This window comes from Lepidothrix coronata, unplaced genomic scaffold (genome assembly GCF_001604755.1).
Source record: "Lepidothrix coronata isolate B3197 unplaced genomic scaffold, Lepidothrix_coronata-1.0 Scaffold24, whole genome shotgun sequence".
In the NCBI taxonomy this organism is placed as follows: Eukaryota; Metazoa; Chordata; class Aves; order Passeriformes; family Pipridae; genus Lepidothrix; species Lepidothrix coronata.
In genome coordinates this window covers 407,390-433,972 of record NW_016690204.1, presented here as the reverse complement: position 1 = coordinate 433,972, position 26,583 = coordinate 407,390, and the positions used below count along the sequence as shown (strand labels likewise).

The 26,583-nt window shown below is 51.4% G+C and overlaps 2 protein-coding genes across 4 annotated transcripts; one reads left to right on the top strand and one right to left on the bottom strand.

The window, feature by feature from the left end:
• Nucleotides 1-240: 240 nt before the first annotated feature.
• On the bottom strand, nucleotides 241-11,911 carry LOC108494391. 3 transcript variants are annotated; one of them, XM_017808835.1, is made up of 6 exons: nucleotides 11,765-11,911; nucleotides 7,837-7,927; nucleotides 7,121-7,244; nucleotides 2,731-3,744; nucleotides 2,420-2,598; nucleotides 241-1,012 (listed from the first exon to the last, which is right to left on the bottom strand). In XM_017808835.1, the coding sequence occupies exons 4-6, from the start codon at nucleotides 3,116-3,118 to the stop codon at nucleotides 635-637; spliced, it is 945 nt and encodes a 314-aa protein (XP_017664324.1). In that variant the 5' UTR covers nucleotides 3,119-3,744; nucleotides 7,121-7,244; nucleotides 7,837-7,927; nucleotides 11,765-11,911; the 3' UTR covers nucleotides 241-634. The 3 variants fall into 3 exon arrangements, with proteins under 3 accessions (XP_017664324.1, XP_017664325.1, XP_017664321.1); XM_017808836.1 differs by lacking the exon at nucleotides 11,765-11,911 and adding an exon at nucleotides 9,611-10,104; XM_017808832.1 differs by lacking the exons at nucleotides 7,121-7,244; nucleotides 7,837-7,927.
• A 4,606-nt stretch (nucleotides 11,912-16,517) lies between these two features.
• RNPS1 (RNA binding protein with serine rich domain 1) lies at nucleotides 16,518-25,811 on the top strand. The gene is made up of 7 exons (XM_017808837.1): nucleotides 16,518-16,562; nucleotides 20,263-20,418; nucleotides 20,707-20,898; nucleotides 22,092-22,194; nucleotides 22,719-22,872; nucleotides 23,338-23,479; nucleotides 24,720-25,811. Coding segments are annotated over exons 1-7 (855 nt in total). The 5' UTR covers nucleotides 16,518-16,560; the 3' UTR covers nucleotides 24,826-25,811.
• The last annotated feature ends 772 nt before the right edge of the window (nucleotides 25,812-26,583 follow it).

Below are 26,583 nucleotides of genomic sequence, written 5' to 3'. Positions count from 1 at the left end.
GAGAATGTGGGGTGAGGAGGGTGGAACCTGCTCAGTAAAAGATTGCTTCCTCCACATCCCTAATGGTGCAGCAGCTGATGCCAGGTTCCAGTAACACCCTTCATGTGTGGAGTGCTGGTCTCACCTCGTGGGTTTGAGCACCCTGTGCAGTTCCACCCATGGTGCTAGTGACCCAGACAGACCCAGCCTACTCACTGCTGGAGCGAGGGAAAATGCAGAGATCCCACCACTGGATCTGAATCATGGTGTAAATAGGTTTTTACTGAACAACGTTCTGCAGAGGGAGGACAGGAGGTGTTCCTGTGATTGACCATCACAGCACTTGTGATTGACCCTCATGAGCAGGAAGCCTCATGTTTCCTTTGAGTCCCACCTCCCTGCTGTGTCCCTCTTAGGGGGCCGCCAGCCAGCTCCAGCACCAGCCAGGATGAGCAGCACAGGAGTGAAGCCTCAGCCTTCCACTGCCCAGCCCCTTGTGCCAGGCAGCCCCTTCCAGTCAGTAGGGCTGAGAACACGAGGCACCAGGGACCTTCTCTGCTGGGTGCTGCACGTAATCCTCGGGCAGCCTCTGAGAGGTGGTTCTTCCTCCCGGCTCCATCAGCACAGCACTGGAGCGCACCGGCACTGCGGGAGCTCACATCAGCTCCATCTTGAACTGGCTGAAGTTGGGCAGGGTGGGCGAGGGCTCGGCCATGCTGCTGAAGGGGCCGCGGGGCTGGTTGGCTGGCACGGCCCCGTGGCTCACGGTCGAGCTGAGCTGCTGCAGCGTCATCAGCACCTCCTGCTGCAGCCGCTGCTGGTGCTCCTGCTGGCGCTCCAGGCGGCACTGCTGCTCCAGCACCACGTGCAGGGCCTGGCTCAGCCTCTGCACCTCCGTCTGCACAGTGTCCAGCTTCTCAGCAATGGCTTGGGAACTGGGAGCAGAGGGGGGCACTGGCACACCCCAAGCAAGTTGGTGATTTTCTGGACCCACGGGGTTCAGCAGGGCAGTCTGAGTGCTGGCATCTTTGACCTGGAGTAGGGAAGGTGAAACACTATCAGCTGCCCCTTTGATGGCATTTAACAAGAGAAAGATTTATTCTGCACTAGCTACAAGGCTCAGAGAAAAGCTCTCAGGGAAAGCCATCATATTGTTGCAGACCTCTAGACCTTAGCATGAGCTGCACTTCATCCCCACCCCACTCCAGAGTCCCTGGTGCCAAGTGTCCTGTCAGCATGTGTTGAGCCAGGATACTGCCAGACAGCAGTGCGGCTGCCCACACTACAGCCAGGCTTGTGTTTGCTCTCTGCAGGCACAGGAACAGCATCTCGTGGCCTTTGCTTTCTAACCCTTCCATTTCTTGTACTGCACCCTGAGGCAAAGGGCTGTTCTGCTCCCTGTGAGGGATCACATGCTGGTTTTGAATGCCAGGGTAGCCTCTCAAGCAGCTGGCAAGGGCTCTTGGCAAACATCTGAGTGGGCTGGAGAAGGCTTTTGCTCTCTCTGAGCAGAGACAGGGTCATGGATGAAGGCCCAGCCTAACTCACAGCTGTTTTGTTCCCAGCATGTCATGGCCAGAAAGGCAAGTGCCAGCATCCTACCACCCTCCATGTGGCAACAGCACTGCCCATCAGTGAAGCCTCTGGAGTTCAGAGATGCTCTGGAGGGGCAAGAGCATTGGGGCAGCCACACAGCCACACTGGAACCTGCCTGGGGCTGGTGTGGGGACTGCAGTGTCATGGAGGTTTGTCCCATGGTCACCACTGCTGCCAGCAGAGCTGGGCATGGCCATGGGGCTGGCCAGGTGGCTGTGTGCCCACCATGGTGGCAGGATGGCCAGAAGGACAAGGACCTGCTGAGACAACATATGTGTGGCCACATCCTGGGGGTCTTGTAGCAAGGCAAGGCAGGGGGGTACATGTTAGGGATTATGGCAAATGGAAGGTGGCCATCCTGACTGTGTCACTCTGTCCTGGAGTGTCCACAGCCCTTCATCTCCTGGTGTGGCACCAAGCCACTCAGCTGCTGGTGTTCTTGGGTGGCTGGGAGAATCTCCTGAGCTGGTACTGACACTAGGCCTTAAAGAGAGGTCTGTGAGCTGCAGGTTGGAGGCCAAGGCTGGCAGCAACTGGCATCTCCATGGCCAGCATCCGCCAAGGGCAGCAGTGAGTGCTGGCTGCAGGTGGGTGGGCAGCAAGCCCACAGCCTCAGCCCCCCCAGAGGGGCTACCCAGATACGCTCACCAAGTGCCACAGTCAAGCATTGCTAGGGAAAGCAGCCTACAGAGGCTGGGGGGCATTTTTGGGAGCCTTCCACACCCAACAGCCTGTCCCGGCACATGGTGTGGATGCAGCAGGGCGCTGTGCAGAGCTGCCCAGATGGCAGCTCCACACCGGCTCCTGGATGGAGCAGATGGGCTCCCCCATCCTGCCATCCTACCTTTTTCTGCCAGAGAACAGCCCTGTCCACAGTTGTCTTCTTCACCACCAGGGCTGGGTTCCTGGTGTGAGGTGTGACCAGCCGCCCTCGGCTGGGCAGTGGCTGATGGGGGGTGGCCAAGCCCCTCAGAGCGGGGCAGCTCCCCGGAGCCAAGAGGGTGCCTGTGGAGCTGTCGTCACCTGCAAGGGATAGAGAGAGAAATGCCTCAAAAGGAGGCTCTTGGGGGCTCCCCAGTGGGGAATGGGGCCCTTTCCCCAGCCCAGCACTGCCGGGGGTGGCCATGGTGCCCCCATTAGGGAGCCAGGCCTTACCGTTCCCAGGGGCCGGCCCCACGGGCAGGGTGTCCCCGAGCTGCCCATCGTCCTTGCAGAGGGAGGCCACACTAACCATCTGTATGCTCTCCTTGGTGTCCTGGCTGCCTGTGGGATCCCCCAGGGGCACTGCAGGGGGCCGGGTGCCCAGCAGCCTGGGGGGCTCAGCCTCGTCGTGCCCCTGCAGTGGAGGCCAGGGCTGGTCCCTGTCCCAGCCAGGTGCTGCAAGCCCCGGCTCTACGCTCTTCCTCTTGAGGAAGAGGTACACGGCCTGCGGCGTCACCCGGATGTCGTCCAGCTCCAGCACCTTCTTGATCTTGCGGAAGCTCAGCCCAGCCCGGCGCAGCTCCACGATCCTCCTCTTGGCATGGTCGTCCAGCCGGCCCATGGCTGCAGGGCCCCTCCTGCTCCCGGCTCCTACATCCCTGGGGCACGCCTGTGCTGGGGACTCCGGCAGCCCCCCAGGCAGCTCCAAGCCCTGGGGGATGGTGCTCAGGCTCAGCTACTGCCCTGCTGCCAGGCTGCTGGCTCTGGCCCGTGGTGCATGTGGTGCCATTTCCAGCTTCCAGCAGTGACACGGTTCCCAGATGGAAAGGAGGTGGCTCTTCCCACCAGGATGAATATGGACAGCCCCAAACCCGTCCCTCGCTCACACAGAGCCCCCTTAGAGTGAGGGGTCCAGCTTGGTCCCCCAGCCTGCCAAGGGCACAGAGGATGGTGACAGGCGTCCCAAACTGGACATCAATCCCACCCTGCCAGCAGCACAGCAAGGAATCAGAAGCGGTCAGGATGCCAAGCAGCAGCTCAGTGTCCCGGGAAGCTTGGTGTGAGTCCTGGCAAGTGGCTGCTCATCACACAAGGCTGGCAGGTCCCCGGCAGAGCCTCACGTCTCCTTGGCAGCCTGGAAGGTCACAGCAAGCAGAACTGGAGATGCCCATGTAGAAACTCCTGCATGGGAGCTGCTGACGCTGCAGAGCCTGCCCTTGGGTCTGGAGAGAGCACTGTCCCGTACCTCTGGAGAAGCAAAATCAAAGAAGGCACAACTGTAAATGTAATGGCTGCAGTTCCTGTGCTTCCCCCTTCACGCCTATGTATGTGTAAACATGCACATGTATGTGCCTATACACCTATGGTGGAGGGTTTTTTCCATTTCCTACCAAATTCCTTAATCTCCAGGCATTTCTTGGACCCTCAATGCTGCAGCTGCTGCCTAAAGGACAAACTTCTTGGGTTTCATTTCACTGAAATAAATATCCTTCAAGAATTCCCATAAGGCAGCAAAACAATTTCTGAATTAGCAATAGAGGCTGCATCAAGTGGCTGCCAAGCAGATGTGATAGAGGAGCCTTTTCCAAACCTCGCTTCCCTAGACACATGTGGATCTTAAAAAGGACAACAATATGTTATCTTGGCCAAGGAGGCACAGAGACTATTGGACATCAGCCTCAGGAAAATGGAGTCACTTAATTTAACAGAGGAGTTGTGTCCCTCTGCATTTTACTTCTTCTATGGCAAAAGAGAGAGACATTAACTCCAGAGATCCAGCTCTGTTTGCATCTAAAGGCCATGCCATGCCCTGCTGTGTGCATTAGGGACCTTGCAGATAAGAGCTGGGGGAGTGGATATAGGAAAACAGACGTTCCTGGACGCAGACACAGCAATTGCAGAGCAAGAGGAAAAGCTAAGAAATTCTCAACCTTCCCCATGCCAAGGGAAGATGCTACAAGGAGACCATCCCCTTGAGGCTTGCTGGTATGAGGAGCTCGGGCCCTGGCAAGATAGTCTGCCCTCCTCCCAGAGTGTTTCCAGACATGGCCAGAGGACACTGGAGTGTCTGAGCAGCTGGGGACAGACACATACCATTTGTATCAATGCCAGAAGAGCCGGCACCCATGGCTGCAGCCCTCATCCAGCTCCACAGGGAAGGGGATGATGAGAGTGTCTTGGAGATGTGCAAACTCCACGCAGCATCTCCTCCAGCTCCCTCTCCACTGAAGATGTCATGCACTGTGTACCACCCCCCCCCCGTCCCAACACCCTCCTTCTTCACATGCTTACCCCCTCCAGACCTTCCCAGCCCTCCACAGAGCTCCCACGGCCCTGCTCTGCCTTCCTGGGTGTGGGGACAGCTCACAGGAGGCACAGACCACCCGCTAACCCCACATAAGCTCAGCATTCCCAATGCAGGGTGTTCCCCCACAGCCCCTCATTGGCTGGAGGGGCAGCAGCATGAGGAGTTTGGCCAGGACAGCTGCAGGCAGCAGCTCCATGGAGATCACCAATGCTCAAGGCTTCACCAGGCTCCCTATGCTTCAACAACAGCACTTGCCTCCGCAGCAAGGCTTTTAAAAAATATATATTTACTGATCAGAGGTAGACCAAGATCTGGAAAGCCATTTCAGAAATGACACTGAGAAGCTGTGGGTCAGAGTCCAACTGGCGAGCAGGAGATGCAGGAGGTGAGTGCAGGCAGAAGTGCACATCGAAATCCAGCTCCGGCCCTACTTACACCTTGAGGGTGGACAAAGTGCACAGCAGCTACTCTCTGCCCCTGTCAGGGGAAAAGGGCTGCCAGTGAAAGCAACAGATAATACAGTATTCCAGCAATTTCCTCCAAGACCACAGAATCAATTAGTTTGGATTATTGTGTCCAACCTTTGACTGATCATCACCTTGTCAACTAGGCCATGGCACTAAGTTTTTTTTCCCATACTAAATGTGCTCCCTATTTCCACAGCTGAGTCCATCACCTTCTCTTTTTTCTCCCTCTCCAGAGAGGATTTTTCCCATGGAGCTGCAGCTTCTGCCATGCACACAGCTTATCAAGTTACACATTCACAGAGATGAGACCTTTACACTCACCTAGCCTTCGAGGTGTTTGTTACTCTCCAATAATTTTTCCACAAGGAAAAACAAAAATCAACCCAGTGAGAGGGAAGGATTCAGAGATTTTCCTAGACCTGTGATTTTGCATAGGAATGGAGTTCCCTTCACTTTCCAGGGGCAGGCTGGGGGTGACATTGTTCCTCTGAAGGTTTCTTACGCCACTTGGAGAAGTTAATTCCAGAGGTGGTTTTGCAGAACAGGGAAAAAGAGCATCCGTGGAAGAAAATTTACAGCACTGCAATTGTGTGAGCTCACTCTCTGCCTTGATCCCCTTCCATTTCTGTGGATATCAGGAACATGAAAAGGTTTCATCTCCTCCATAAAGTCCCTGGAACAGCTTGTTCTGGGCTGACTCAGCCTTTGCTACTTCTAAAACAGAGCAGCAACACTAAGTCAGCTTGGCTTGGCATGTCCACACAACGTGCTCTGAGCTGAGTGTGGACACTGTAAGTCCCCTGTTCCGAAATCCCTCTTGCCTCCACTTCCCCAGCTGTCACACTGTGTGCCACCACTGGCCACAGCTGCAAGTCCTTTGGCAATCCCAGATTCTACATCTTTCCCCTGCAAGCCATGATGGCTCCAGTGTGATTCCTCATGGTCTGCAAGTGTCCTCTCCCACCCACACCCCTGTTTTGCAGTGGGATGGGTAATCCCAGGGGGAAGACACAGTGACTGGAAGACTCATCTTACAGCTCCAGCTGGGGAGGGCTGTCCCACAGCACCACGGGCTCCAAGTTTTGCCCTTTGATGGCTTGGATTCTGAGACCTTACCCAGCCAGCTGGACATACACCTTTGTGTGAGCAGCTGCATGCTTTGTTATACCACCAGGCCTGCAACAGAAATTTTGCTCCAGTCTGCCAGTTTAGGTGTCTGTCCAAATTTCAGATCAGCCACTCTTTCTTCAGTTGCTGCTGAATGCTTGCAGTGTCTGAAGTTTTTAAGTACTTAGTTGTAGCTGGGAAAGCTGCTTTACCCAGGTATTGCTGCTGGTAGTCTTTCTGTTCCATAATTCTGCAAGCAGCTATATCCACCAAAGCACAGCCCAGAGCCTGGAGCACCCTTCTCCTCACCAGGATTATTTCCTTAGCTCCCACACTCTCTGGAGCAGAAAATACTGCAAAATGGAATAGCCTCAAGAGAGAAGAACAAAGGCAGCACTCCCACACATCCCCAAGTTCCTTTCAGAACAGAGTGGATTTAAGGGTTAACCTAACTCTAACCCTAAGAAAGAGGAAGAAGAGCATGAATCCAAGTTTCCTACAACCCAGGTGATGTTACCTAACTACATGCCTTAGGGCAAACAGGCTTTTCCTCTGCACCACTTGTTTCTATGCCAGCACAAGCCCCTGCTCCAGGAGGTGATCCTGAGAGAGAGAGGAACTCCCCAGTGTCCATCCTGCAAGTCCCTCAGGGCAAAGCTCCCCCATCTGCTTGCACACACAGACACACACCCCCAGCCATTGCTGCCTGTTTCTCCCACAGTCCTTTTGCAGCCCTGATTACCTGGGTTTGAATGCCAAATTCCCCAAGAGCGAAACATTAGTTGTGTGACCACAGAGCTCACTCGTGTCTGGGCAGATTGGCTTCTCCGTTCTGTCTTACAGCTTGGACATGGGCAGTGTTTACCCTGCAGAGGTACAAGCAAAGCTGTTTCCGAAATTCATGCTGGGTTGAAGCAAGGAAGAGTTAAGCTTTCAACAGCCATGCCACAGGTTACCCTGGGGTTGTGTTTTCTCAGTGGCTATTTCAACCATCTGAGTTAGCTGCACAATAGCCTGGCCCCCGAGATGGAACAGCCTTGGAGAGATGTAGGCACTTACATAGAGATGGGCTGAACCAGAGCAACAGGCTCCCACCCACCATTTCAGGAGCAGCACAGCCACAGGGTAGCAGGTACAGAGGTGGAGCAACAGGTCTCACTGGAGAGACAAACTGCTGATGCTGAGAACTGCTTTGACTGAAGGAGACGGAGGAGTGGGAGGAGGAAAAGCTGTGACCCACAGGGAGCATGAAGATGCAGAGCAAGAAGATGCAAATCATCCTGTCTGGTCTCAACAACTGAAAACAGACACTTTATGTTGTTAACATCCCAAAGGATGTTGGGCTCAAGGGCTTGCTGTGCTGCTCTGAGTGCAAAATACTCCTGCCCTAAGAAGGGCCATGTAGGATCGTGAACAACAAAGTTGGATGTGGATATGTCTCTTCCCTTTCAACTTTACCTTTGTACAGCGCAAGGCCAGTGTACCAGGGCTTGGGAAATTCACTCCTAATGGATTCAGAGTTGGCAAAAGGGGATTGATCCTCATGGACCTTGTAGGGAAACACAAGACAAATCTGTCAGATCTGGGCCTTGTGGCTGGTGGCAGCCCAACAAGGTCCTCTTCCCACCCTTTCCATTGCTTCTGGTTTCCAGATCTCCTTCTCAGATCCCCAGCACATATTGGGAAGCTGGAGCAGCTGCAAGCAACTGGGGAGGGACACTCATCCATCCTCATTGGTTTTATGGCTCTCCCACAGTTTTAAATAGCTACTGCAGAAGCTGGCAAGACAAGTTCTTTTTCACTCTGCAGCACCTCAGAGGGGAAAAAAATTATTAAAATCATCCTCCAGAAGCACAAGAAGGACAGTGCTGGATAGGATTCAGATATGGATTCAGACAGCAGGAAGTGTATCAAGTAGAGCAAAGGAGCAAGTCTGCCAGGAATGCCCCAATCCTCACCCTGCAGAGAACTGTGGTCTGTACACAGCTGTGGGCAGGACAAACAACTGGTACAGCAATCCTCCACTGGGCTTCCTGCCCTCAGGGCCCTGTTCCAGTGCCTGCCTGGCACAGCTTGGAAAGGACATGGATAGTTCTTGGCTCTTCACATAGGGAACACTTTCACTGCTGTACAGACAGACTGGAAAGTCTTAGCTCTGTGGAGACAGGTAATGACAAGGGGCTCATGGAATCACAGGATATCCCGAGCTGGAAGGGACTCACAAGGATCTTTGAGTCCAACTCCTGGCCCTGCACAGGACACCCCAAGCAAGGCAATGAGCTGGCAATGTTGTTCAATGGAACTTAGCTTGGAGAGAGATGAACAGTATTAGGTGTCCAATGCTGGAATATTGCCAAAGCAGGAAGATCTGTGCCAGGGAAAAATGGCCATTTCTCCCAGGCTGCCATTTTAGTCAGTGTCACTGCTTTGTGGGACTTGCCAAGCATCCTGGAAGCAACGCCATTATCTGACAGCACTGACTGTTACCAGCCACATAAACAGCTGCATCCCACCTTACAAGCCCTAACTTTCTTTGCAAAGTTGGTGAAGGAACAGCTCTGTTACAGGTTTTATTAAATGCTGATGGACCAAATGGATTTAGACAGTGCTGCTGCCACCTGAGCTGAGCTGGTTCCCCTCTGAAGGGGTAACCTCAGAAGAAGCTTTTCAACCAACTTGTACTTCAACCATGAGAATGGCAGAGAGAAAGGTCTGGCTGTCTGGCCCAGGGTGTGAAGTGAGCTCTTTAGAGCCCACAGCTTGCTTTGCTCTGTCACCCATGATAACTGCCTCATTCCTTTAGGTTCTGCTTTCAGAGCAGTTGAGGAGCTAGCCCTGCCTGGCTATGCTTTAAATCCTCAAATGCAAAATACAAAAATTCATGGGTTTACTTTAAGGTTTGCAGAACATGCAGACTGAAGAAGGTTGGATCCCCACAAGCTTTAAATCCTCAAATGCAAAATACAAAAATTCATGGGTTTACTTTAAGGTTTGCAGAACATGCAGACTGAAGAAGGTTGGATCCCCACAAGGTTTCTTTAACTGTTTGGGGGGTTGCAAAACCAATTGTGAGTAGGATGATACACATATTTGCTCTTGCCCCAGACAATGTCAGTATAAGCCTGGAGCTCACTGGGGAATAGAGTATAAAGATACAGTGGGAGAATAAATAGGAGCATGTTGGGACGTTTAGGGGCACAGGGTAACAAAACTGTATTAGTGTTGGTAGTACCGTTATCTCAGGGGAGGAAAGGAGCAGTTTCAGGAATACAGGAAAATCCCCTCTGATGGTGAAAAGGTCCCAGGCCACACAGCACAGAGCAGAGACTCTGTAAAAAAATCACACTGATTGATAGCTTTGAACAAAAAGGCTTCACGTTGGATCAGCTCTCCTGCATCCCAAAACCCACAGGTCTCCCTCAACACCATATTACTTGGTCTGACAAATTCAGCATGGTTGTGATGTTGTGCCTGTACCTGGTAAAGGTCAGGTTTGTATTAAGAAATTATTTGGAGCATCCAAACCTGACATTAAGCACTGTGGAACTACAGCTTGAAGGAACAAGAGGCTTTCACAGAGCACCTGGGAAGGCCTGTGGAGAGGAACAGGCTAGATTTCATATCCAGGCCCAAAATCCATCTATGCCCTCAAACTGAATTTGTCAAGGAGAATTTAAGTATTCAGCCAAGAACAACAAATGCCAAGTTGTTGTAAAGGCCCTGTCTTTACCTGTGCCTCTCTTTAAAGCATTATGCACTTTGAGTCACTGCTCTCCAAAGATGCAGCCCTTCCAGCAGAGAGAACTGCACTGGCTAAACCACAAGCACACCTTGAATTTCTAGAGTCTTTCACATGCCTGAAGAGGAAACAAAGAAATTACTGCAAAGTGTACCATGATATTTGTTCCTTATGGTGAAAACAGGATGTTTGACCAAGTTTAACATTGAGCAGGCATATTCCTACAGCATCAGGGCATATAAGTGTTGCAGGAAAACAGAGAAAAAAGGGCATCTTGGCACAGGTTTTAGGTTAAGAGCACTGAAATACACAAATGTATGCACTGGCACATCCAGGGGCAGACAGTCCTGAAGTCCTGAGCCTGTTCAAGGACTAGCTACCAGTGTGCACTGCAAGAAAAGCCTCAGACCTCGAGAGAGGACAGGCTAGGTGTTCAGAGGCTATGGCTGAAGACTTAATTCACCTTTAAGTATTTCAGCTAAATTAATAAATTCACCTCCTTCTGCAAACTAGAGAGGAACCCTCAAAATCTCCTATTTTTGCTGTTGCAAACCTATGTAGCTACTCGACAGTGCAATCATTGGAACTCTCTCAATTCTCTGCAACAATAACAAATGCTGTTACTACACATCAGGATGAAAAGTTTCCAAGTCCTCAGAAGACAAATTCCACACCGTGCAATTCCTCTAAGGAAGCCACACAGGCTGTATCCTCTGAAGCACATCTACCCTTACCCTCATACAGGTGCAGAAGGAGTGTCAGACTGAACAGGGAGGGAGACCAAAGATCTTCCGGCACACAGAAAGCACCAGCATCCAGAGGCTGCAGGCTGAGCCAGTGCACTGCAATCCCTACAAATGCTAAGCCATGCCTGGTACAGGGTACTCACACCTCACCGTGATAAATGAATGCCACTGTTGCTGTGGGGAGAGTGACCCACAGATCCCCTGGAGCTCGTGGGGCTCAAGGAGAGCCATCTGTAGCCACACCACCACAACCCAACGCCAGTGATTGGGAAGGGCAAATGAAGCACCAGTTGCAAGTCTATGCAACACAGAGGACAGGTACTCAGCCTCAGGCAGCATTTAGAGACATTCATTAGTCCCAACCACATCACAAGCAGACCAGTTCACCTGAGGAAGTGGCAGTAAATAGCCTGTACTCAGCAGCTTGGAAGTGCAGGAGGGAAGGGACAGAAAAACACAGAGGTAAGAGTCAAAAGCAGCCCTGGTGGAGCTCTGTTCTTTCTTCTCCTGCTTGTCCATGGTGTCTTGCCCGAGCAGCTTTGTGGTTACCTGCTGCCTTAAACCCACCGCCCAGCATCCAAAGGGGTCTGGACTTCCGCTAGGAAACAGCTGGGCAGGTTTCTGAGTTCAAGAAGCAGCTGGAGGACAGCACTTCAGCTCGGGCACACCAGTCCCAGCCCCGACCCTGAACATCAGCGCAGCACTAGCCTCCGCATCCCTGCTCGCCCCCGGCGCCTCTGCCCCGGCGCGGCCGCGGGCACCGGGGTTCGCCAACACCCCACCCCGTGCTCCCACCCCCTCAAACTACCACTGCCGGAGCTTCTCTCATCCTTCCCCGTGACGCTCCCAGCACCCAAACCAGCTCCGTGCACAGAAGCAGAGGGGCAGAGCACCCACGTACAGGGACTGCCGACGGCTGCCGGGATCCTCCCAGGCGACGGCACCGCCTCGCTGCCGCCGCCGCCTGCTCGGGGCCGCGCCCAGACCGGTTTCGCGGCACCCAACTTTTTGGGAGGCTGCTCTTTGAAAAGCTCCTGCCCTCTTTGTTTGGTTGGGGCAGAGCCAGCAGAGGCTGCTGGGAAGGTCACCCAGGAGGAGACTCTGTACCGGGAGGGAGGAGCCCTCTCTTAACTCTTTCGGGGTAGCCCCGCTGCAGGGCCGTGATGAGTCACATCCCATCGGCGGCCTCGGGGCACAGAGCTGGCCATGCCACCCCAGAGCACAGCCCAGGCGTGCCGGTCACACCTGTGCCAGAGGATGGAGGAGAAGCCCCTCGGGAGGCAGCGATGCTGTCCCTAGAGGTCCCATCCAGGGCTGGAAGCACCAGCTCCATGCTCAGCACTGCTGTGGGCTGCTGGCATGGGGCAGAAGGTCATAGCAGTGCCATTCGCTCTGAAACTGAAGCGGACTCCTGTTCTCAGTTCTGCTAGTGCCCCCAAATGAGGTGTTCGAATATCCCTCCTTGTTCAGGCTTGGCCTTATGGCTCAGTCCTGCCAACTGCTGGCAGCCACTGTGAGGGGGATCAGCCCCCTCTCACCTTGCCACCACCGTCCTGGGGTAGGCTCTGCTGCTCACAGCTCTGCAGGAACCCGCTCCAGGGGCATAGGTGGCAAGAAAACTTTTCCACAGCAATATTTTTCTGCTGGTTCAGTGACCTCACTTGACCACCCTTGGAGAGATGAGAGCCGTTATGGGAATAAGGGTGTGCATGGCTTTGGGATCAGCCAGCTCTTATGGCTTTGTCACAACTGAGGGAGAAGAAAACGTTAAACACTGGGCCCTAAAATCCCAAAACAATGAGCACAGACAAGGGAAACAAGTCTGCATCCTTCTGGCTCAAGGAAGCACAGCCTCTCCCCCAGGTTCTTCTCTCTGCAGTAGCACCTGGGGTGCGGGCCAGATTGGGATCCAGCACTAAAAGGCTGTCACTGAACTGTACAACCTGTTGAAAGCCATAGGTCCTGCAGGTAAGGCAAGCTGAGACTTGTGGCTGATATTTGTGACATCCATATTGCCATTTATTGCATCAAGGCAGTGGTACTTGCCATCTTTCATAAAGCAGTTTTCAGATTAGCAGCTAAAATGTGGTACAGAAGAGGTTTGGTGTATTGTGTCTTGTTCTCCAGCCATGACTGCAGTTTTTCTCTCACGGGCACATTTCTTAAGGCTTCCCTTACTCAGTGGTTACTACAAATATGGACAAAAATGGGCAGCACAGAAATGGACTGAAGACTTTATTAAAGCACCATAGAACCTAAGAATTAAGGTTGCAGTACCTAAAACTTCACATGTAACGAGTTAACTGGGAGAAAGGTGAGAAGACCAGCCATATTGGGTCTGCCCCAGGTTCCTTTGGGACATCATTCTGACTCCAGCAGGCCGACTAGCAGATCTTGAGCAGGAATGTAAAAGTAGTGTAAGCACATAGTAACACTTCCAAAGTACACCCCCACAGTGCAGCACTGAGAGACTTACCAAGAAGGCCAACGGCACTTGGCCTGTACCAGCAATTGTGCGGCTACAGGCCCAGGGCAGTGCCCATCCCTGTGCTGGCACTGCTGAGGCACCTCCAGTTCTGGGGGCAGTTCTGGGTCCCTCAGACAAGAGAGACATTGAGGGGCCGGGGCATATCCAGGGAAGGGAACGGAGCTGGGGAAGGGGCTGGCACACCAGGAGGAGCTGAGGGAGCTGGGGAGGCTCAGCCTGGAGAAAAGGAGGCTCAGGGGGGACCTTCTGGCTCTGCAACTCCCTGACAGGAGGGGGGAGCCAGGGGGGTTGGGCTCTTTTCCCAAGTAATAAGTGACAGGACAAGAGGAAACGGCCTCAAGATGTGCCAGGAGAGATTTAGGTTGGATATTGGGGAAATTTCTTCACAAAAACAGTAGTCAGACATTGGAAGAGGCTGCCCAGGGCAGTGGTGGAGTTCTCATCTTTGGAAGTGTTCAAAAAAACACATGGATGTGGCACTTGGGACATGGTTTAGTGGTGGCCTTGGCAGTGCTGTGGGAATGGTTGGACTCGATGGTCCTATAGGGCTTCTGCAGCCCTCTAAATCTTTCCATAATAATCATGTCAGGCTCCTGATAGTCCTCATTAGACATAGTGCAGTTTCTCTTTGAACCCATATAAACTTTTAGTAGGCTACAATGTGCTCTGGCAGGGAAATCTGCCCTTTGACAAGATGTTGTGTGAAGATCAACTTCCTTTTCCCTTTCTTTAGGTTTTTTTTTTGTTTGTTTTCTGAACCTGCCAATGGCTGGTTTTATGTAATACCCCCTTGGTTTTGCAGCAGAAGAGAAAATAAACCAATTATTCTCCTTGCCACATGTGATGTTACAGACACCTGTCCTGGTCTCGCCCTTGTCCTGTGGTGGAGGTAGATGGGACATGCTCTTACACTGCATTCCAGAGGTGAAGCTCTCTTCCTTTATTAGGAATTTAACAAAAATGCCTATGGTGACACTTCAGCTGAAGAGAGGGGGAGATATCCTTCCCACATAACATGAAATGCCACTGGATGATGCTCCATCTTAAGTCTTTCATTCTCCTCCTCACAATTTTCTTGCAGTTGAGCAACAGAGTCCCCTCTCAGCAGTGTTGCCACTTTCTGCTCCTGTTCCCTAACATGACACATCTGCCACCCCCTCAAAATAGAGTTTGTTTGCTGTGAATCTGCAACCTACACAGGAAACTGGGCCCAGCATCTCCCTGTGCAGGCCAACAGCTTGCTGGGTGGTCAAGATCATGGAAAGTGAAGAGTTGAAGCCCCAGCTGTTACTCTCATTAATATCACTATGCAGGGAAGGGTTTGTCGGAAAGTTTAACTTTTATTACAGCAGTAAGTGTGGCTGCACAAACCAGACATGCAAACCCAGTACAGCTGGTGAACATTGTCCCGATTTTCAAGAAGAGCGAGAAGGGGGACCCTGGAAACTACAGATCTGTCAGTCTCACTTCAGTGCCTGGTAAAGTTATGGAGAAGATTATTCCGGGAGGGATTGAAAAACACCTGAAAGACAACACAGTTATTGGTCACAGCCAGCACAGCTTCATGAGAGCAAAGTCCTGCTTATCAAACCTGATTTCCTTCTATGACAAGGTCATCCACCTGGTTGATCAAGGGAGGCCAGATGAAGTGATCTTTCTGGATTTCAGCAAAGCTTTCAATACTGTCTCTCACAGGATCCTTCTGGACACACTGTCCACCTCACAGTTGGATAAACACACCCTGTGAGGGGTAAGCAATTGGCTCACGGGTCAGGCACAGAGGGTGACAGTGACTGGGGTGACATCAAACTGTGGCCTGTCACTTGTGGGGTTCCACAGGGCTTAGTCTTGGGCCCTGAGCACTTCAACGTCTTCATAAATGACTTGGACACAGGACTGGAAGGGACACTGAGCAAGTTTGCAGATGACCCAGAACTGGGAGGAGCTGTTGAGTCCCCCGAGGGCAGGGAGGGCCTGCAGAGAGACCCGGACAGATCCAAGGGCTGGGAATCACCAACCATGGGAATTTCAACAAGGGGAAGGGCCGGATTCTGCCCCTGGGATGGGGCAACCCCAGATGGACAGACAGACTGGGAATGAGAGGCTGGAGAGCAGTGCTGGGAAAGGGCCCAGGGTATCCTGGTCCATGGCCACTTGGCCATGAGTCAGCAGTGCCCTGGCAGCCAGGAGGGCCAACCCTGTCCTGGGGGCACCAGGCCCAGCATGGCGGCCCGGGCCACGGAGGGATTGTCCCGCTCTGCTCTGCCCTGGGGCGGCCTCCCCTGCAATATTGGGGCAGTTTGGGGGGACACAATGTAGGGAAGATATTGAGCCATTAGAGAGTGTCCAAAGGAGGGCAACGAGGATGGGGAAGGGCCTTGATTTGAAGCCGTGTGAGGATACTGAGGGCACTTGGTGTGTTCAGCTGGAGAAGAGGAGACTGAGGGGAGACCTCACTGCAGTTCCAGGGTGTTCTATGGTTCTGTGATCCTGTGAAACAAGACTTGGTGCTCACTGCACAGGTCAAATGTGCTGAACGAACAGGGCTGGAGCAGTGCTGGCCGGGAGCACTGGGTGCTCTACCACACGAGGCCAGGCCTGGCCAGCCCATGTCCCCTGAGCACCATGGCCACAGAGCAATACAGCTGCAAGGGGCAACTGACCCTCTGCAGCAACACCCACCCTGTGCTCAGGCTATTCCTGCACTCAGCTCCCGATAATCCCACCGTGTCCCTGAGAGGATCACCCAAAAGCTCCTGGAGCTCTGGCAGCCTTGGGGCTGTGCCCACTCCCCTGGGGAGCCTGGTCAGTGCCCAACCACCCTCTGGGGGAAGAACCTTTTCCTGAGATCCAACCTGAGCCTGCCCTGACACAGCTCCAGCCATTCCCTGGGTGCTGTCCCTGGTCCCCCCAGAGCAGAGCTCAGTCCCTGCCCCTCCTCTGCCCCTGCTCAGGAAGTTGGAACTGCAGTAAGGTCTCCTCTTCTCCAGCTGAACACAACATGTGCCCTCAGTGTCCTCACACGGCTTCAAATCAAGGCCCTTCCCCATCTGACTGACCGATCCTAATCCTACTCCTGATCCTGATCTCGATCCTCCCCTCACTCCATTCCTTCCTGTCCCTTTAAGTGCCCCGCCCCTGCCGTGACGTCATCACTGCGCGCGGCCCGTTCCCGCGCGCGCGGCGCCGATCGCGGCGGCGGTGCTGAGATGTGAGTGCGGGGTCATCCCATCCCATCCAGTCCCATCCCGTCCCGTCCCGTCCCATCCGCCGCCATCCGGCCGCGGGGAGTGCGTCGGGGCCGCCCGGGAGGCGATAGCGGGGCGGGGAGGGAGGAGCGGGGCGGGGCTGGGCCTGCGACCGGGCCGGGGGGCCCAGGGCGAGGGGCAAGCGCTGCACTGACCTGGCCCCGCGCTCGGTGTGTGCTGCTCCCGCTGCTTCTGGCCCTGGTGCTGTGGCGGCACGGCCTGCGGGGCTGCCCGCGCTGCTGGGCCCAGCGGTCACGGGGTGCTCAAAACTGCCGGCCAGGGCCCCTCCTCGCACCGAGAGTCCCTTTCCCCGTTTTGCAAACGAGGGCCTGGAGCAAACAGCGGCGCAGGACTCGCCTATAGCCGTGCGAGGGGGAGCGAGTTCGCTTCCTTGGCCACAGAGCTGCTGCTCTCTGAGAGTGCAGAGGGGGGGGGGGGTGAGATGGACGCTTGGGCTCTGTGTGGGTTGCTTTTAGACTCTGGTTTGGGGTGGATGCTCCAAAACCAGCGATTTGTTAGGGATTGAGAGATTTTTGATGGTAGGGAAGAAACATGTTACTTAGAAGTGCGTTGTTGCACAGCCTTGCGTGAATTCTTTGATTTATTCTTTCCACATTTTCTAGTGAATAGATGAGACTGCCCACGGGTTAGGCTGAGGTGTCGAACTGAAGTCAGCTTGGCCAGTGGTGTTCCTGAGAAAGGAGTGTGTATTTTGGTGGAGTGGAAACACTGGTTAGTTTGGAGGCTGCTGAAATGCAGCTTCATTTGCTGAATCCCATCATTTGCTGAGTGTTTAAAAGCCATGTGGTTAATTTGCCTGGTAAGGCCTGTCCCGAGGAACAGGCCTCCCTCAGTGTCACCTGAAAGGAGGGTGTAGCCAAGTGGGGGTGAGGCTCCCTTCCCAGGCAGTCAGCAAAAGGACAGGAGGACACAGTCTTAAGCTGTTCCAGGGGAGGTTTAGGTTGGACGTGAGGAAGAATTTCTTAACAGAAAGGGTGATCACACATTGGAAGGGGCTGCCCGGGGAGGTGGTGGAGTCGCCATCCCTGGACATGGCACTTAAAACCGTGGTCTGGGTGACAAGGTGGTGTTGGGTCAGAGGTTGGAGTTGATGATCTCAGAGGTCTTTTCCAGCCTAATTGGTTCTCTGAGTCTATTCCCTGCTCCAGCAGCAGGCTGGGTGACAGCAAGCATGCTGGTCTTCATCCGTGTTCTGTCTTCCCTCCTCCCAGAAGGGGTAAAACCAAATCCGACTGTCAGACACTAACAGGTAGTTTTGCATGGCTGAGCTGATACATCATGGCTGTGAGAGTCCATGGGTGCAGGACGAGCTGGGGGGTAGGCAGAGATAACCCAAGCCTGGCTGTGGGATATTTAGGAGAAGAAAAGTGGGCTTTAGGATGACCTAATTGCACCTTTACAGTACCTGAAATGAACCTACAAGAAAGATGGAAAGAGACTTGGACAAGGGCCTGGAGTGCCAGGACAAGGGGGAATGGCTTCCCACTGCCAGAGGGCAGGGTCAGATGGGATATTGGGACGGAATTGTTGTCTGTGAGGGTGGTGAGACCCTGGCACAGGCTGCTCAGAGAAGCTGTGGCTGCCCCATCCCTGGGAGCGTCCAAGGCCAGGTTGGACAGGGCTTGGAGCAACCTGGGCTAAGTGGAAGGTGTCCCTGCCCATGGCAGAGGGGTGGAAATAGATGAACTTTAAGGTCTCTGCCATCCCAAACCATTCTGTGATTTTATGGAAGGAAAATGTAAAGTTTTCTGGTCTTGTGAAACTGAAACTTTTCTGTTCTGTACTGTCCAGTGACTCAACTGGTCTCATGCAGTGGCTTTCAGCTCCTGAACTGCAGCCCTCTCACACCTTGCACTAGAGCACAGAGCTGGATAGAAATGTCCTAAAGCTGAGTGACATACACAGGTTTGTTTTACTTAGTCCCCTTTGCAGCACCTGTGGGACAGTCCATGGACTGTTCCTGCTGCTGGTGTGAGAGGAGACATTTCCTCTCCCAGCAAGCCCTGACACTGTCACATCTGTGTGTGGGTTTCCTGTTCTCCATGCAGAAAGCCATGGGTGTTTCCTGGTGTCTGCAGGGAGCTGGGTGTGCAAATCTTCATTTGTGTTGCTTTTTGGAGTTGGTGTATTAAGGAAAAACTGTGAGGCTGAAAATCAGGAAAGTGAGTTTGGCTGTTCAGAAGTGGTCTCTTCCCAACCATCAACTTAATTGCAATCCAGAGAATAAAGTAATTGCTTAGCAGAAGCAACGAGACAATTGGATGCTGTGAGCTGGGAAGATTTTTTCCTATTGACTGAGTTTGCCTGTGGTGCCTATGGAGATGGAGATGTTTCCAGCATCCTGCAGCACTGCATTTTCAGTGCCACTGTGCAGCTCCCACATGTTTGTGCCCACACTTCATTCCCTGAACCTTTCATTCATTGGTAGTTGAGGGTGTCACACACAAGTTAACACAAGTTGAGGTTATTAAAATGTGGGAAACATCTGGAATTCAGCTCATGTCCAGCATTTCAGTGCTAAATAGTGGGGTGTTAAATTTGTCTCCTTTTGGATCTAGAGCAAAGAGGAAACTGCTGGGGGTAGGGGAGGTCAGAATCCGGTTTAAGACTGCTGAGAAGTTGAAGTGATAGCTACTGTGGCAGCAGTGCAGCAAACTCAACCTCTTCACCTGGTCTTTTCAAGGGTGACAGAGCTTTGGGATCAGCTTTTTGAGGCTGGAAGCAGGCATAATTCAGTGAGGGTTTGTTCTCAACAGCCCTTCCTTCCTGGCAAACACTGCTGCATGGCACAAACACTTTGGAGAAAGCTGGTGCTTGCTCCTCTGGAGCCAGGGCTGTGTCAAGAGGCACGAGCTGCTTGTATGCCTCTGCCAGTTTTTTGGTTGGATAATTAAGGTGTTTTGTACTTCTGTGAATCTGAAATTATAGCTTTAAACGTGAGTGCAGACTGTAAGGTGAGGCACCCATTGCCCATGCGAGCCTTCACAAGGGGTGGCTCCTACACATTGGACAGAATGTGTAACTCGGGACTCTAGAGAAGGCAGTGGATGCCCAGTATGTTGCAAGCAGGTTTGCTGTTATATGCCTAACTGTAATTTCTTGTTTGTGAGCCCTTTTGTCACTAGGCTGTTCTTTGGGGTTTATTAGGGATTGGTTCTCAGAATTGAGGAGTTAAAAGTGAGATTTGAGGTAAGTGGGGCCCATTCAGTGTTGCTTTGGATGCCTCCAAAGGGAGAAAGGAGTAAGCAGGATTGAAAAAGAAGAGTTTGCTAGGACTCAAAAGAAAATAATAAGAAATCTAGCACTAGGTAATCATGCTGTCCGGATTTTCCAGGCTGAACAAAACTGAGGATATTATAGGGTGCTTGGGCTCTCTCCCAGTGAGGGTGAGGAATTGGAAATGTACCTCTTACTGAGTGAATTTCTATGTGTTATGGCTGTCTTTCTCAAAGCTGCTCTGTAATGCAAAATATTTCCCTTTTGCTAAACCATCTGGACTTGCCTAATTAACTCTGCAGTTATGGTGATCCTGAGTTATGGTGCAAGTTTAGTGTTTTGTGTTTTTCTGTCCTTTGGGTGTGGGGCTTTTGTTGTCTGTGCTTTTCTGCATTAAGCAGTGCTGTCTGCAATTTGTTGTTGAAGGGCTCCCTCACCAACCAAGCGCAAGGACAGGTCTGAGGAGAAGTCAAAGGACCGTTCCAAGGATAAAGCAGCCACGAAGGAATCGGGTGAGAAGGATCGTGGTCGGGACAAGACGCGCAAAAGACGCAGCGCTTCCAGTGGGAGCAGCAGCACCAGGTAGTTACTTTCTATGGGGAGGAACAAATAACAATGTTTCCAGAAATCAGCTGCTTGATTTCTGGTAGTCTTGGGCCTGTTGAAAGCTTGTGTTGTGTTAGTCACAGTGCAGTTTTGTCTAACTTATGGTTATATTTTAGGTATGAATTTCTTTGGCTGTTTTGTGAGGTGTGGACCCTCAGTTTTTGTTGTTCTAACTCACAGTCCCTCTCTCTTGTAGTTATCAGTTTTTCAGCCATTGCTTTTCTGGATATTCCACTAATTTTATTCCTCTCCCCCTCTCAACAGATCCCGTTCCAGCTCAACTTCCAGTTCGGGGTCCAGTTCCAGCACTGGTTCTAGCAGTGGCTCAAGCTCCTCTTCTGCCTCGAGCCGCTCGGGGAGCTCCAGCACCTCACGCAGTTCCAGTTCCAGCAGCTCCTCTGGGTCTCCCAGTCCATCTCGACGGAGACATGACAACAGGAGACGCTCCCGCTCCAAGTGAGTTTCATTTGTCATCTAGGAGTTGCCAGATGGCAGCTTAATTTCCATGCAGAATACAAGATTGTGATCAGAACAGGTTGTTCTCTGAGGACCATTTGCTTTCTCCATAACTTAGAGATCTGAATTTTGTTAGAATGGGCGTGCTCCGTTTCCTTACAATCCAGACATACGCCCTGTAGGAACAGAGATTAAAAACCTCATTTTAAGGAGTGATTCTAGATATTATATTTTGTAAAGGCAGTCTTATTCAATGTTTCCCCAGTAGTATGGACCTAGATCAGAGTAGAGCTCTTCAGTTCTTGTAAATGACAGCTAAGACTAACAGAAAAGTCAGGGCTAAATCTGGGATATATGTTTATGTGTGTGTGTATGTGTATATGTATATATGTATATGTTCTTACTTATAAAAAAATAAAATGGGAAGGGGACCAAAGGAAGCATTTTCCTGTAAGGCTGATGTGGGAATCAAACTATCTTAACGTCTGTAAAGTTCTTCCTTTGGGTAAGATAAGAATCTACTTAAGCCACTCTGGGATTTTTAGGGTATCACTCAATTTATGGACTTTAGGATCAGGAAGAAGCATAAATATAAGTTTTCTGCATACTGATTTTTTTTTTTTGAGATTAAAATTACATTCCAGTATTTTTTTAACTGCAAAGGCGTTGTGATATGTAGCTACTTAAACAGGGGTTTTTTAACAGTTCTGGACCTCTGTAGTGAACAGAAGATCTAGAAACACAAATCATTGGATCTGTTAATTTGACTGGTTGTGGCATGCTGTGCTGTTTATGGCCTCATTTTGGCTCTTTAACTGTTGAGGCAAAGAATGTTTTTTTGTGTTAACAACTGGGAAATCCTTGAACTATTGGCCACAACTTCATAGAAGTGTTTGCTAAATGTCCTGGTTTTTACCCTAGTTGTTGTGAAGTTGAGAAGTTGCAAAAAAAAAAGGCTCTCAAATTCCAGAAGGTTCTAAAGCAAAAGCAGAAGGGCAAATGCAAGTCTTGAGGTGTTTCTGAGTGGAACAGCCTCACCACCACCCCAACACCTCTTAACCTGTAACTTTCTCAGAAAAAAGGTGTCCTTCTAAGAAAAATGGTACTTTTTAATTGTGTGATAATGACTGGCTTCTTGGTTTTGTCTTGCATGTTCCCTGAAAACTGTGAATATTTTCTGTTGCCCAAATCAGGTCCAAGCCACCCAAGAGAGATGAGAAGGAGCGAAAGAGGCGGAGCCCGTCCCTCAGACCCACAAAGGTGCATGTTGGAAGGCTCACTAGAAATGTGACCAAGGTAATGGCATGTTCCCCTGTGGTATCAAGCATTCATGTTCTTCCGTGAGAACGTGTGAGTGGCTTTTTCAAAGCTCTCAGGATGTTTTGGTTGCTAGAGAGATGCCAAGGTGTTGCTGTTGGAAGTTCTCGCTTTATGTCCAGATTGATTACGGAGGAAAATTTTAGTAGGGTTTCAGTGAGTCAAATACCATGCAGGCTTCTGAGACTGTGTAGTGCTTAAGAGGTCTGCCTGCTTTGACAGTATCCCAGACCTTATATCCTGTTTTATTAGAAAGAAGACTATAGAAGTTGGGACAACAGCTGAAATTACCTTGGAGGCATTAATGATATCTGGCAGTTCTTGATGAAGGATCTACAGAGAGCTGGGCTGGCTTCAGTTGTCTTTGCTAGAAGGCAGTTTAAAGGTCTTCAGGGGTAAAAGGCTGCTGAAAAAATGATGTGCTGTGGATTTACTGCTCTGTGGCAGCCAGACCTGACTAGTGAGTATGGCCTGTGTCCATAAAGCTTGCTCTTTCCTTGCAGGATCACATCATGGAAATTTTTTCTACTTACGGAAAGATTAAAATGATTGACATGCCAGTTGACAGGCTAAACCCTCACCTCTCCAAAGGTTATGCTTATGTGGAGTTTGAGAACCCAGATGATGCTGAGAAAGCCCTGAAACACATGGATGGAGGTAGGTATCATCTTGCAAGGAGCCTGGGGGTATCTAAAAATCTTCAGAGTAGATGAATTTGATCTGAAAGTGGGTTAAAGGTGATAGGGATGTCTTTGGGGAACTGATCTGAAATACTGTCAGCTTTCAGCCCAAATGGCTTTTGTGTGTTTCAGGACCGATCCAAAACATCACAGAACTATTAAAACTGATTTTTTTTTTTGAAACAGTGGTAAGATTCTTTAACTTGGAAAGATTTTCACAGAAACTTAACATCTGAGCTGCAGTTTGGTAGGATATTAGATTAAGAAGTCTAGTATATGTGTGGACTTTGTCAGAGTAGCCCCTGAGTGGGGGGTGGAGGCAGCACCGTGGGCTGATCCCGCCTCAGTCGCTTGTGACAGAGCCGTGAGTTGCAGTAAATGTGATGGATGTGTAGATGTTGAAAAATACTGACTCCTGGCTGTTTGTGTGGTCCCCCCAAAGGCCAAATCGATGGGCAGGAGATCACTGCCACAGCCGTGCTGGCCCCGCGGCCCCGGCCGCCCCCCCGGCGCTTCAGCCCCCCCCGCAGGATGCTGCCACCGCCCCCAATGTGGCGCCGCTCGCCCCCGCGCATGAGGAGAAGGTGAGAGCCGTCGCAACTTGTGTTTCCTTCTCGGTGTAACAGCACGCTACTGCTGAAGTTCTTGGCGTGGGGACAATCCTGTTGGACTTGACTTTCTCCTCCAAGTGACAGGAACACTTTTGGGCAGTTGTTGAACCTGGATTGCAGTTGCCAGCTCCTCAGTAGCTCCGAGGTGACCTGCCCTGGTCTGTACCCCAGATGCAGCCTGTGGGAAAGGTCAGGTGCTCCCCACCCTGTTCCCTGGAGCCCTTTCTGCATAAAGGCTTTGAGGGGAGCAGACTCTGGCTGGCAGGACACTTGTGGCAGCCTGCACCAGCTGCCTGTTTTTTGGAAGTCCTTGTATCTCCCACCCTTATTTCTTAATTGGCACATGACCAAAAAGCAGTCCTGTGTCAGGTGAGTGGAGTACACCGGCCCCAAGGTGTGACCTGACATGCACATGCCCATTGTGTGACTCAGGGCTACCTGATTGTGCGCAGATAAGTTGTTCTGAGTCTTTACGTGGGCTCCTCTGTCTTAGAAATTTGCTTAAATTCATATCAGTACTAACTTGATTGCTGAACAGCTTTGAGCCATAGGTTTAAAAATGAGCACTGGTTACCCTGACAAAAGATCCACTGCCTGTTAGTCCTCCTTTAAACACACCTTCTGCTGAGGTCTGCCAGGTGCAGGTTTGCTATTCCCTCCTCCTTTGTTTTCTTCCCCTGTCCAACTTTTACTGTCCTGTTAAAGTTCTGTTAATATTCTGTGCCTGGAACCCTGATGTCATAGCAGTGGTCATACAGGTTGATTGTAGTACTGAAGAGCTTGAAGGTAAACCATTTCTTGAGGTTATTTCCTCTAAGGAACTTCCCTGGAATTTAAAAGGGCTTGGATAAGCCATCCCCTGAATATCATTGTTTCAGAAGTCAAAGCTGACTTCAGGTGAAGGAGAATCTGATGTAGAATGAATTTGAGCTCATTTTCCTTGAGGAAGAAGATAAGTTTCTTGTCTGTTGTTTGGATACTCAACATTCTTTCCAGTTCCTGAAGCAGAGGTAGGATAGTTGGGATATTCCTGCTGTGTAGTCAATGTTTGAATTGCCCTTTTCCTCTCTGGAGCTCTCGATCTCTTTTCCCATGGGGTGTGAGGGATTTTGGAGGGAGGCTGGGAAGTGTTTTTAAAGAACTGACCAAATACTCAAACCTGTTGCTGTTGTCTGCTAACGGAAGCTTCCTCCTCCTTCTCCTGCCCTGCCAGGTCCCGGTCTCCGCGGCGCAGATCCCCCGTCCGCCGGCGATCCCGATCCAGATCTCCCGGACGAAGGCGCCATCGCAGCCGCTCCAGCTCCAACTCCTCCCGATAAAGCAAAAGGACTGGACAGCTTTTTATTTTTTAACTTAAATCCCATCAGACTATATATTGTACATTTTTTTTTATAACGAGTCTGGGTGAGGAGGAGTGAGAGAGGTAAGGTGGCAGTGAAGGCAACCTAAGAGGAGAGAGCACCAGTTCCTGGCCAGTAACCTTTGCTACTGGGGTTCCTGGCATTGAATAGAAATTATTTAAAAATGGCTTTGATTTTAAAGGCTGCAAAAACATCTTTTCCAGGTAGAGGGAAGGAAAGATGTTTCAGCCCCTCTTTCTCCAGTTAGCAGGTTGCTGCTTGGTGATTGTAAATGCTTAGCATGCTGTACAGATCAGCATGTAAATCTTGAGCTGTTTCAGAACCCCGGTGAGTAAGCCAGGGGGGGCATTTATTTTGATCTCTAGGTGCCAGCACAAGATTTTTCAGGGCAGCTGGAGTCCAGACCTGCCCAAAACTTTAATTAAATGCAGAGTTGTTGCTTTATTGCAGTGCCCCATGATGATTAGTTTCTGCTGAGTGAGCTCTTCTGTAACACTTATACCAGGAGATCACCTCAGAAGCAATGGTCCAGCCCACTGAACATGACACTTTAGAGAAGAAGCTGGAAATCCTAAGAACAGTTCTTTAGCTGACCCGTTAATCGATTTCTTTCACTTTTTCTTTGAGAGTGTTGATAAAAACTTCTTACACAACCCCCAGTAAAACAGTGTGAGTGCTTCTGCTTTTACAAATCCCAAATGAGCGACTGAGCGCCAACCTCCTGGAAACTGCAAGTCAGAGAGGGAGGCTCAAGGTCACAGTGCTGGCTGGATTATCTGGGGTTCACACAGGGAAAGGCAAAGAATTTACCACCTGTTGTACAGCCAATACTATACAGACTTTTTTTTGTTTTATTTTGTATAACTTTGTAGCCTTTTGGGCCATGTTGTGTTTGTACTTGTGTAGGACCAGCAATTACTGAATAAAGCAGTAGGTTGAGAGTAGCTGTCTTTTTTTGCTGCCTTGGTGTGGGCACGTGGGGCCCTTCCTGGGAATTCAGTGCTGCGGGAAAGGGCCCTGGGTATCCTGGTCCATGGCCACTTGGCCATGAGTCAGCAGAGCCCTGGCAGCCAGGAGGGCCAACCCTCTCCTGGGGGCATCAGGCCCAGCATCACTGGCCTGGCCAGGGAGGGGATTGTCCCGCTCTGCTCTGCCCTGGGGCAGCCTCACCTGCAATATTGGGGGGCACTGCAATATAAGAAAAATGTGAAGGCATTAGAGAGTGTCCAAAGGAGGCAATGAAGATGGGGAAGGGCCCTGAGGGGAAGCCGTGTGAGGATACTGAGGGCACTTGGCGTTTTCAACTGGAGAAGAGGAGAATGAGGGGAGACCTCACTGCGGTTCCAACTTCCTCAGGAGGGGCAGGCCCTGAGGTCTGCTCTGTGGGGACCAGGGACAGGAGCCAGGGACTGGCCTGGACCTGTGTCAGGGCAGGGTCAGGTTGGATGTCAGGAAAAGATTCTTCCCCCAGAGGGTGGTTGGGCACTGACCAGGCTCCCCAAGGCTGCCAGAGCTCCAGGAGGGTTTGGATGATCCTCTGAGGCACATGTTGTGACTCCTGGGGATGGTCTTGTGCAGGCTGAGGGTTGGACTCGATGATCCTTGTGGGTCCCCTTCAGCTCGGCCCGTCCCGTGACTCTCCCTCAGCGCAGCCCCTCCGCCGCCGGAGGCGCCGGGCTCTTGAAGAGGGGCGGGGCTTGTCTGCAGCTCTACGGG

Bases quoted from the DNA above. Each gene is read 5' to 3' on its own strand.
- LOC108494391 (XM_017808835.1), bottom strand. From the start codon at position 3,118: ATGGGCCGGCTGGACGACCATGCCAAGAGGAGGATCGTGGAGCTGCGC. The intron at 2,599-2,730 runs GTAAGGCCTGGC...TATCCCTTGCAG, and splicing joins GGGGCCGGCCCCTGGGAACG to GTGACGACAGCTCCACAGGC. The intron at 1,013-2,419 runs GTAGGATGGCAG...TCCCTACTCCAG, and splicing joins CTGTTCTCTGGCAGAAAAAG to GTCAAAGATGCCAGCACTCA.
- RNPS1 (XM_017808837.1), top strand. The intron at 20,419-20,706 runs GTAGTTACTTTC...CCCTCTCAACAG, and splicing joins AGTGGGAGCAGCAGCACCAG to ATCCCGTTCCAGCTCAACTT. The intron at 20,899-22,091 runs GTGAGTTTCATT...TGCCCAAATCAG, and splicing joins AGGAGACGCTCCCGCTCCAA to GTCCAAGCCACCCAAGAGAG.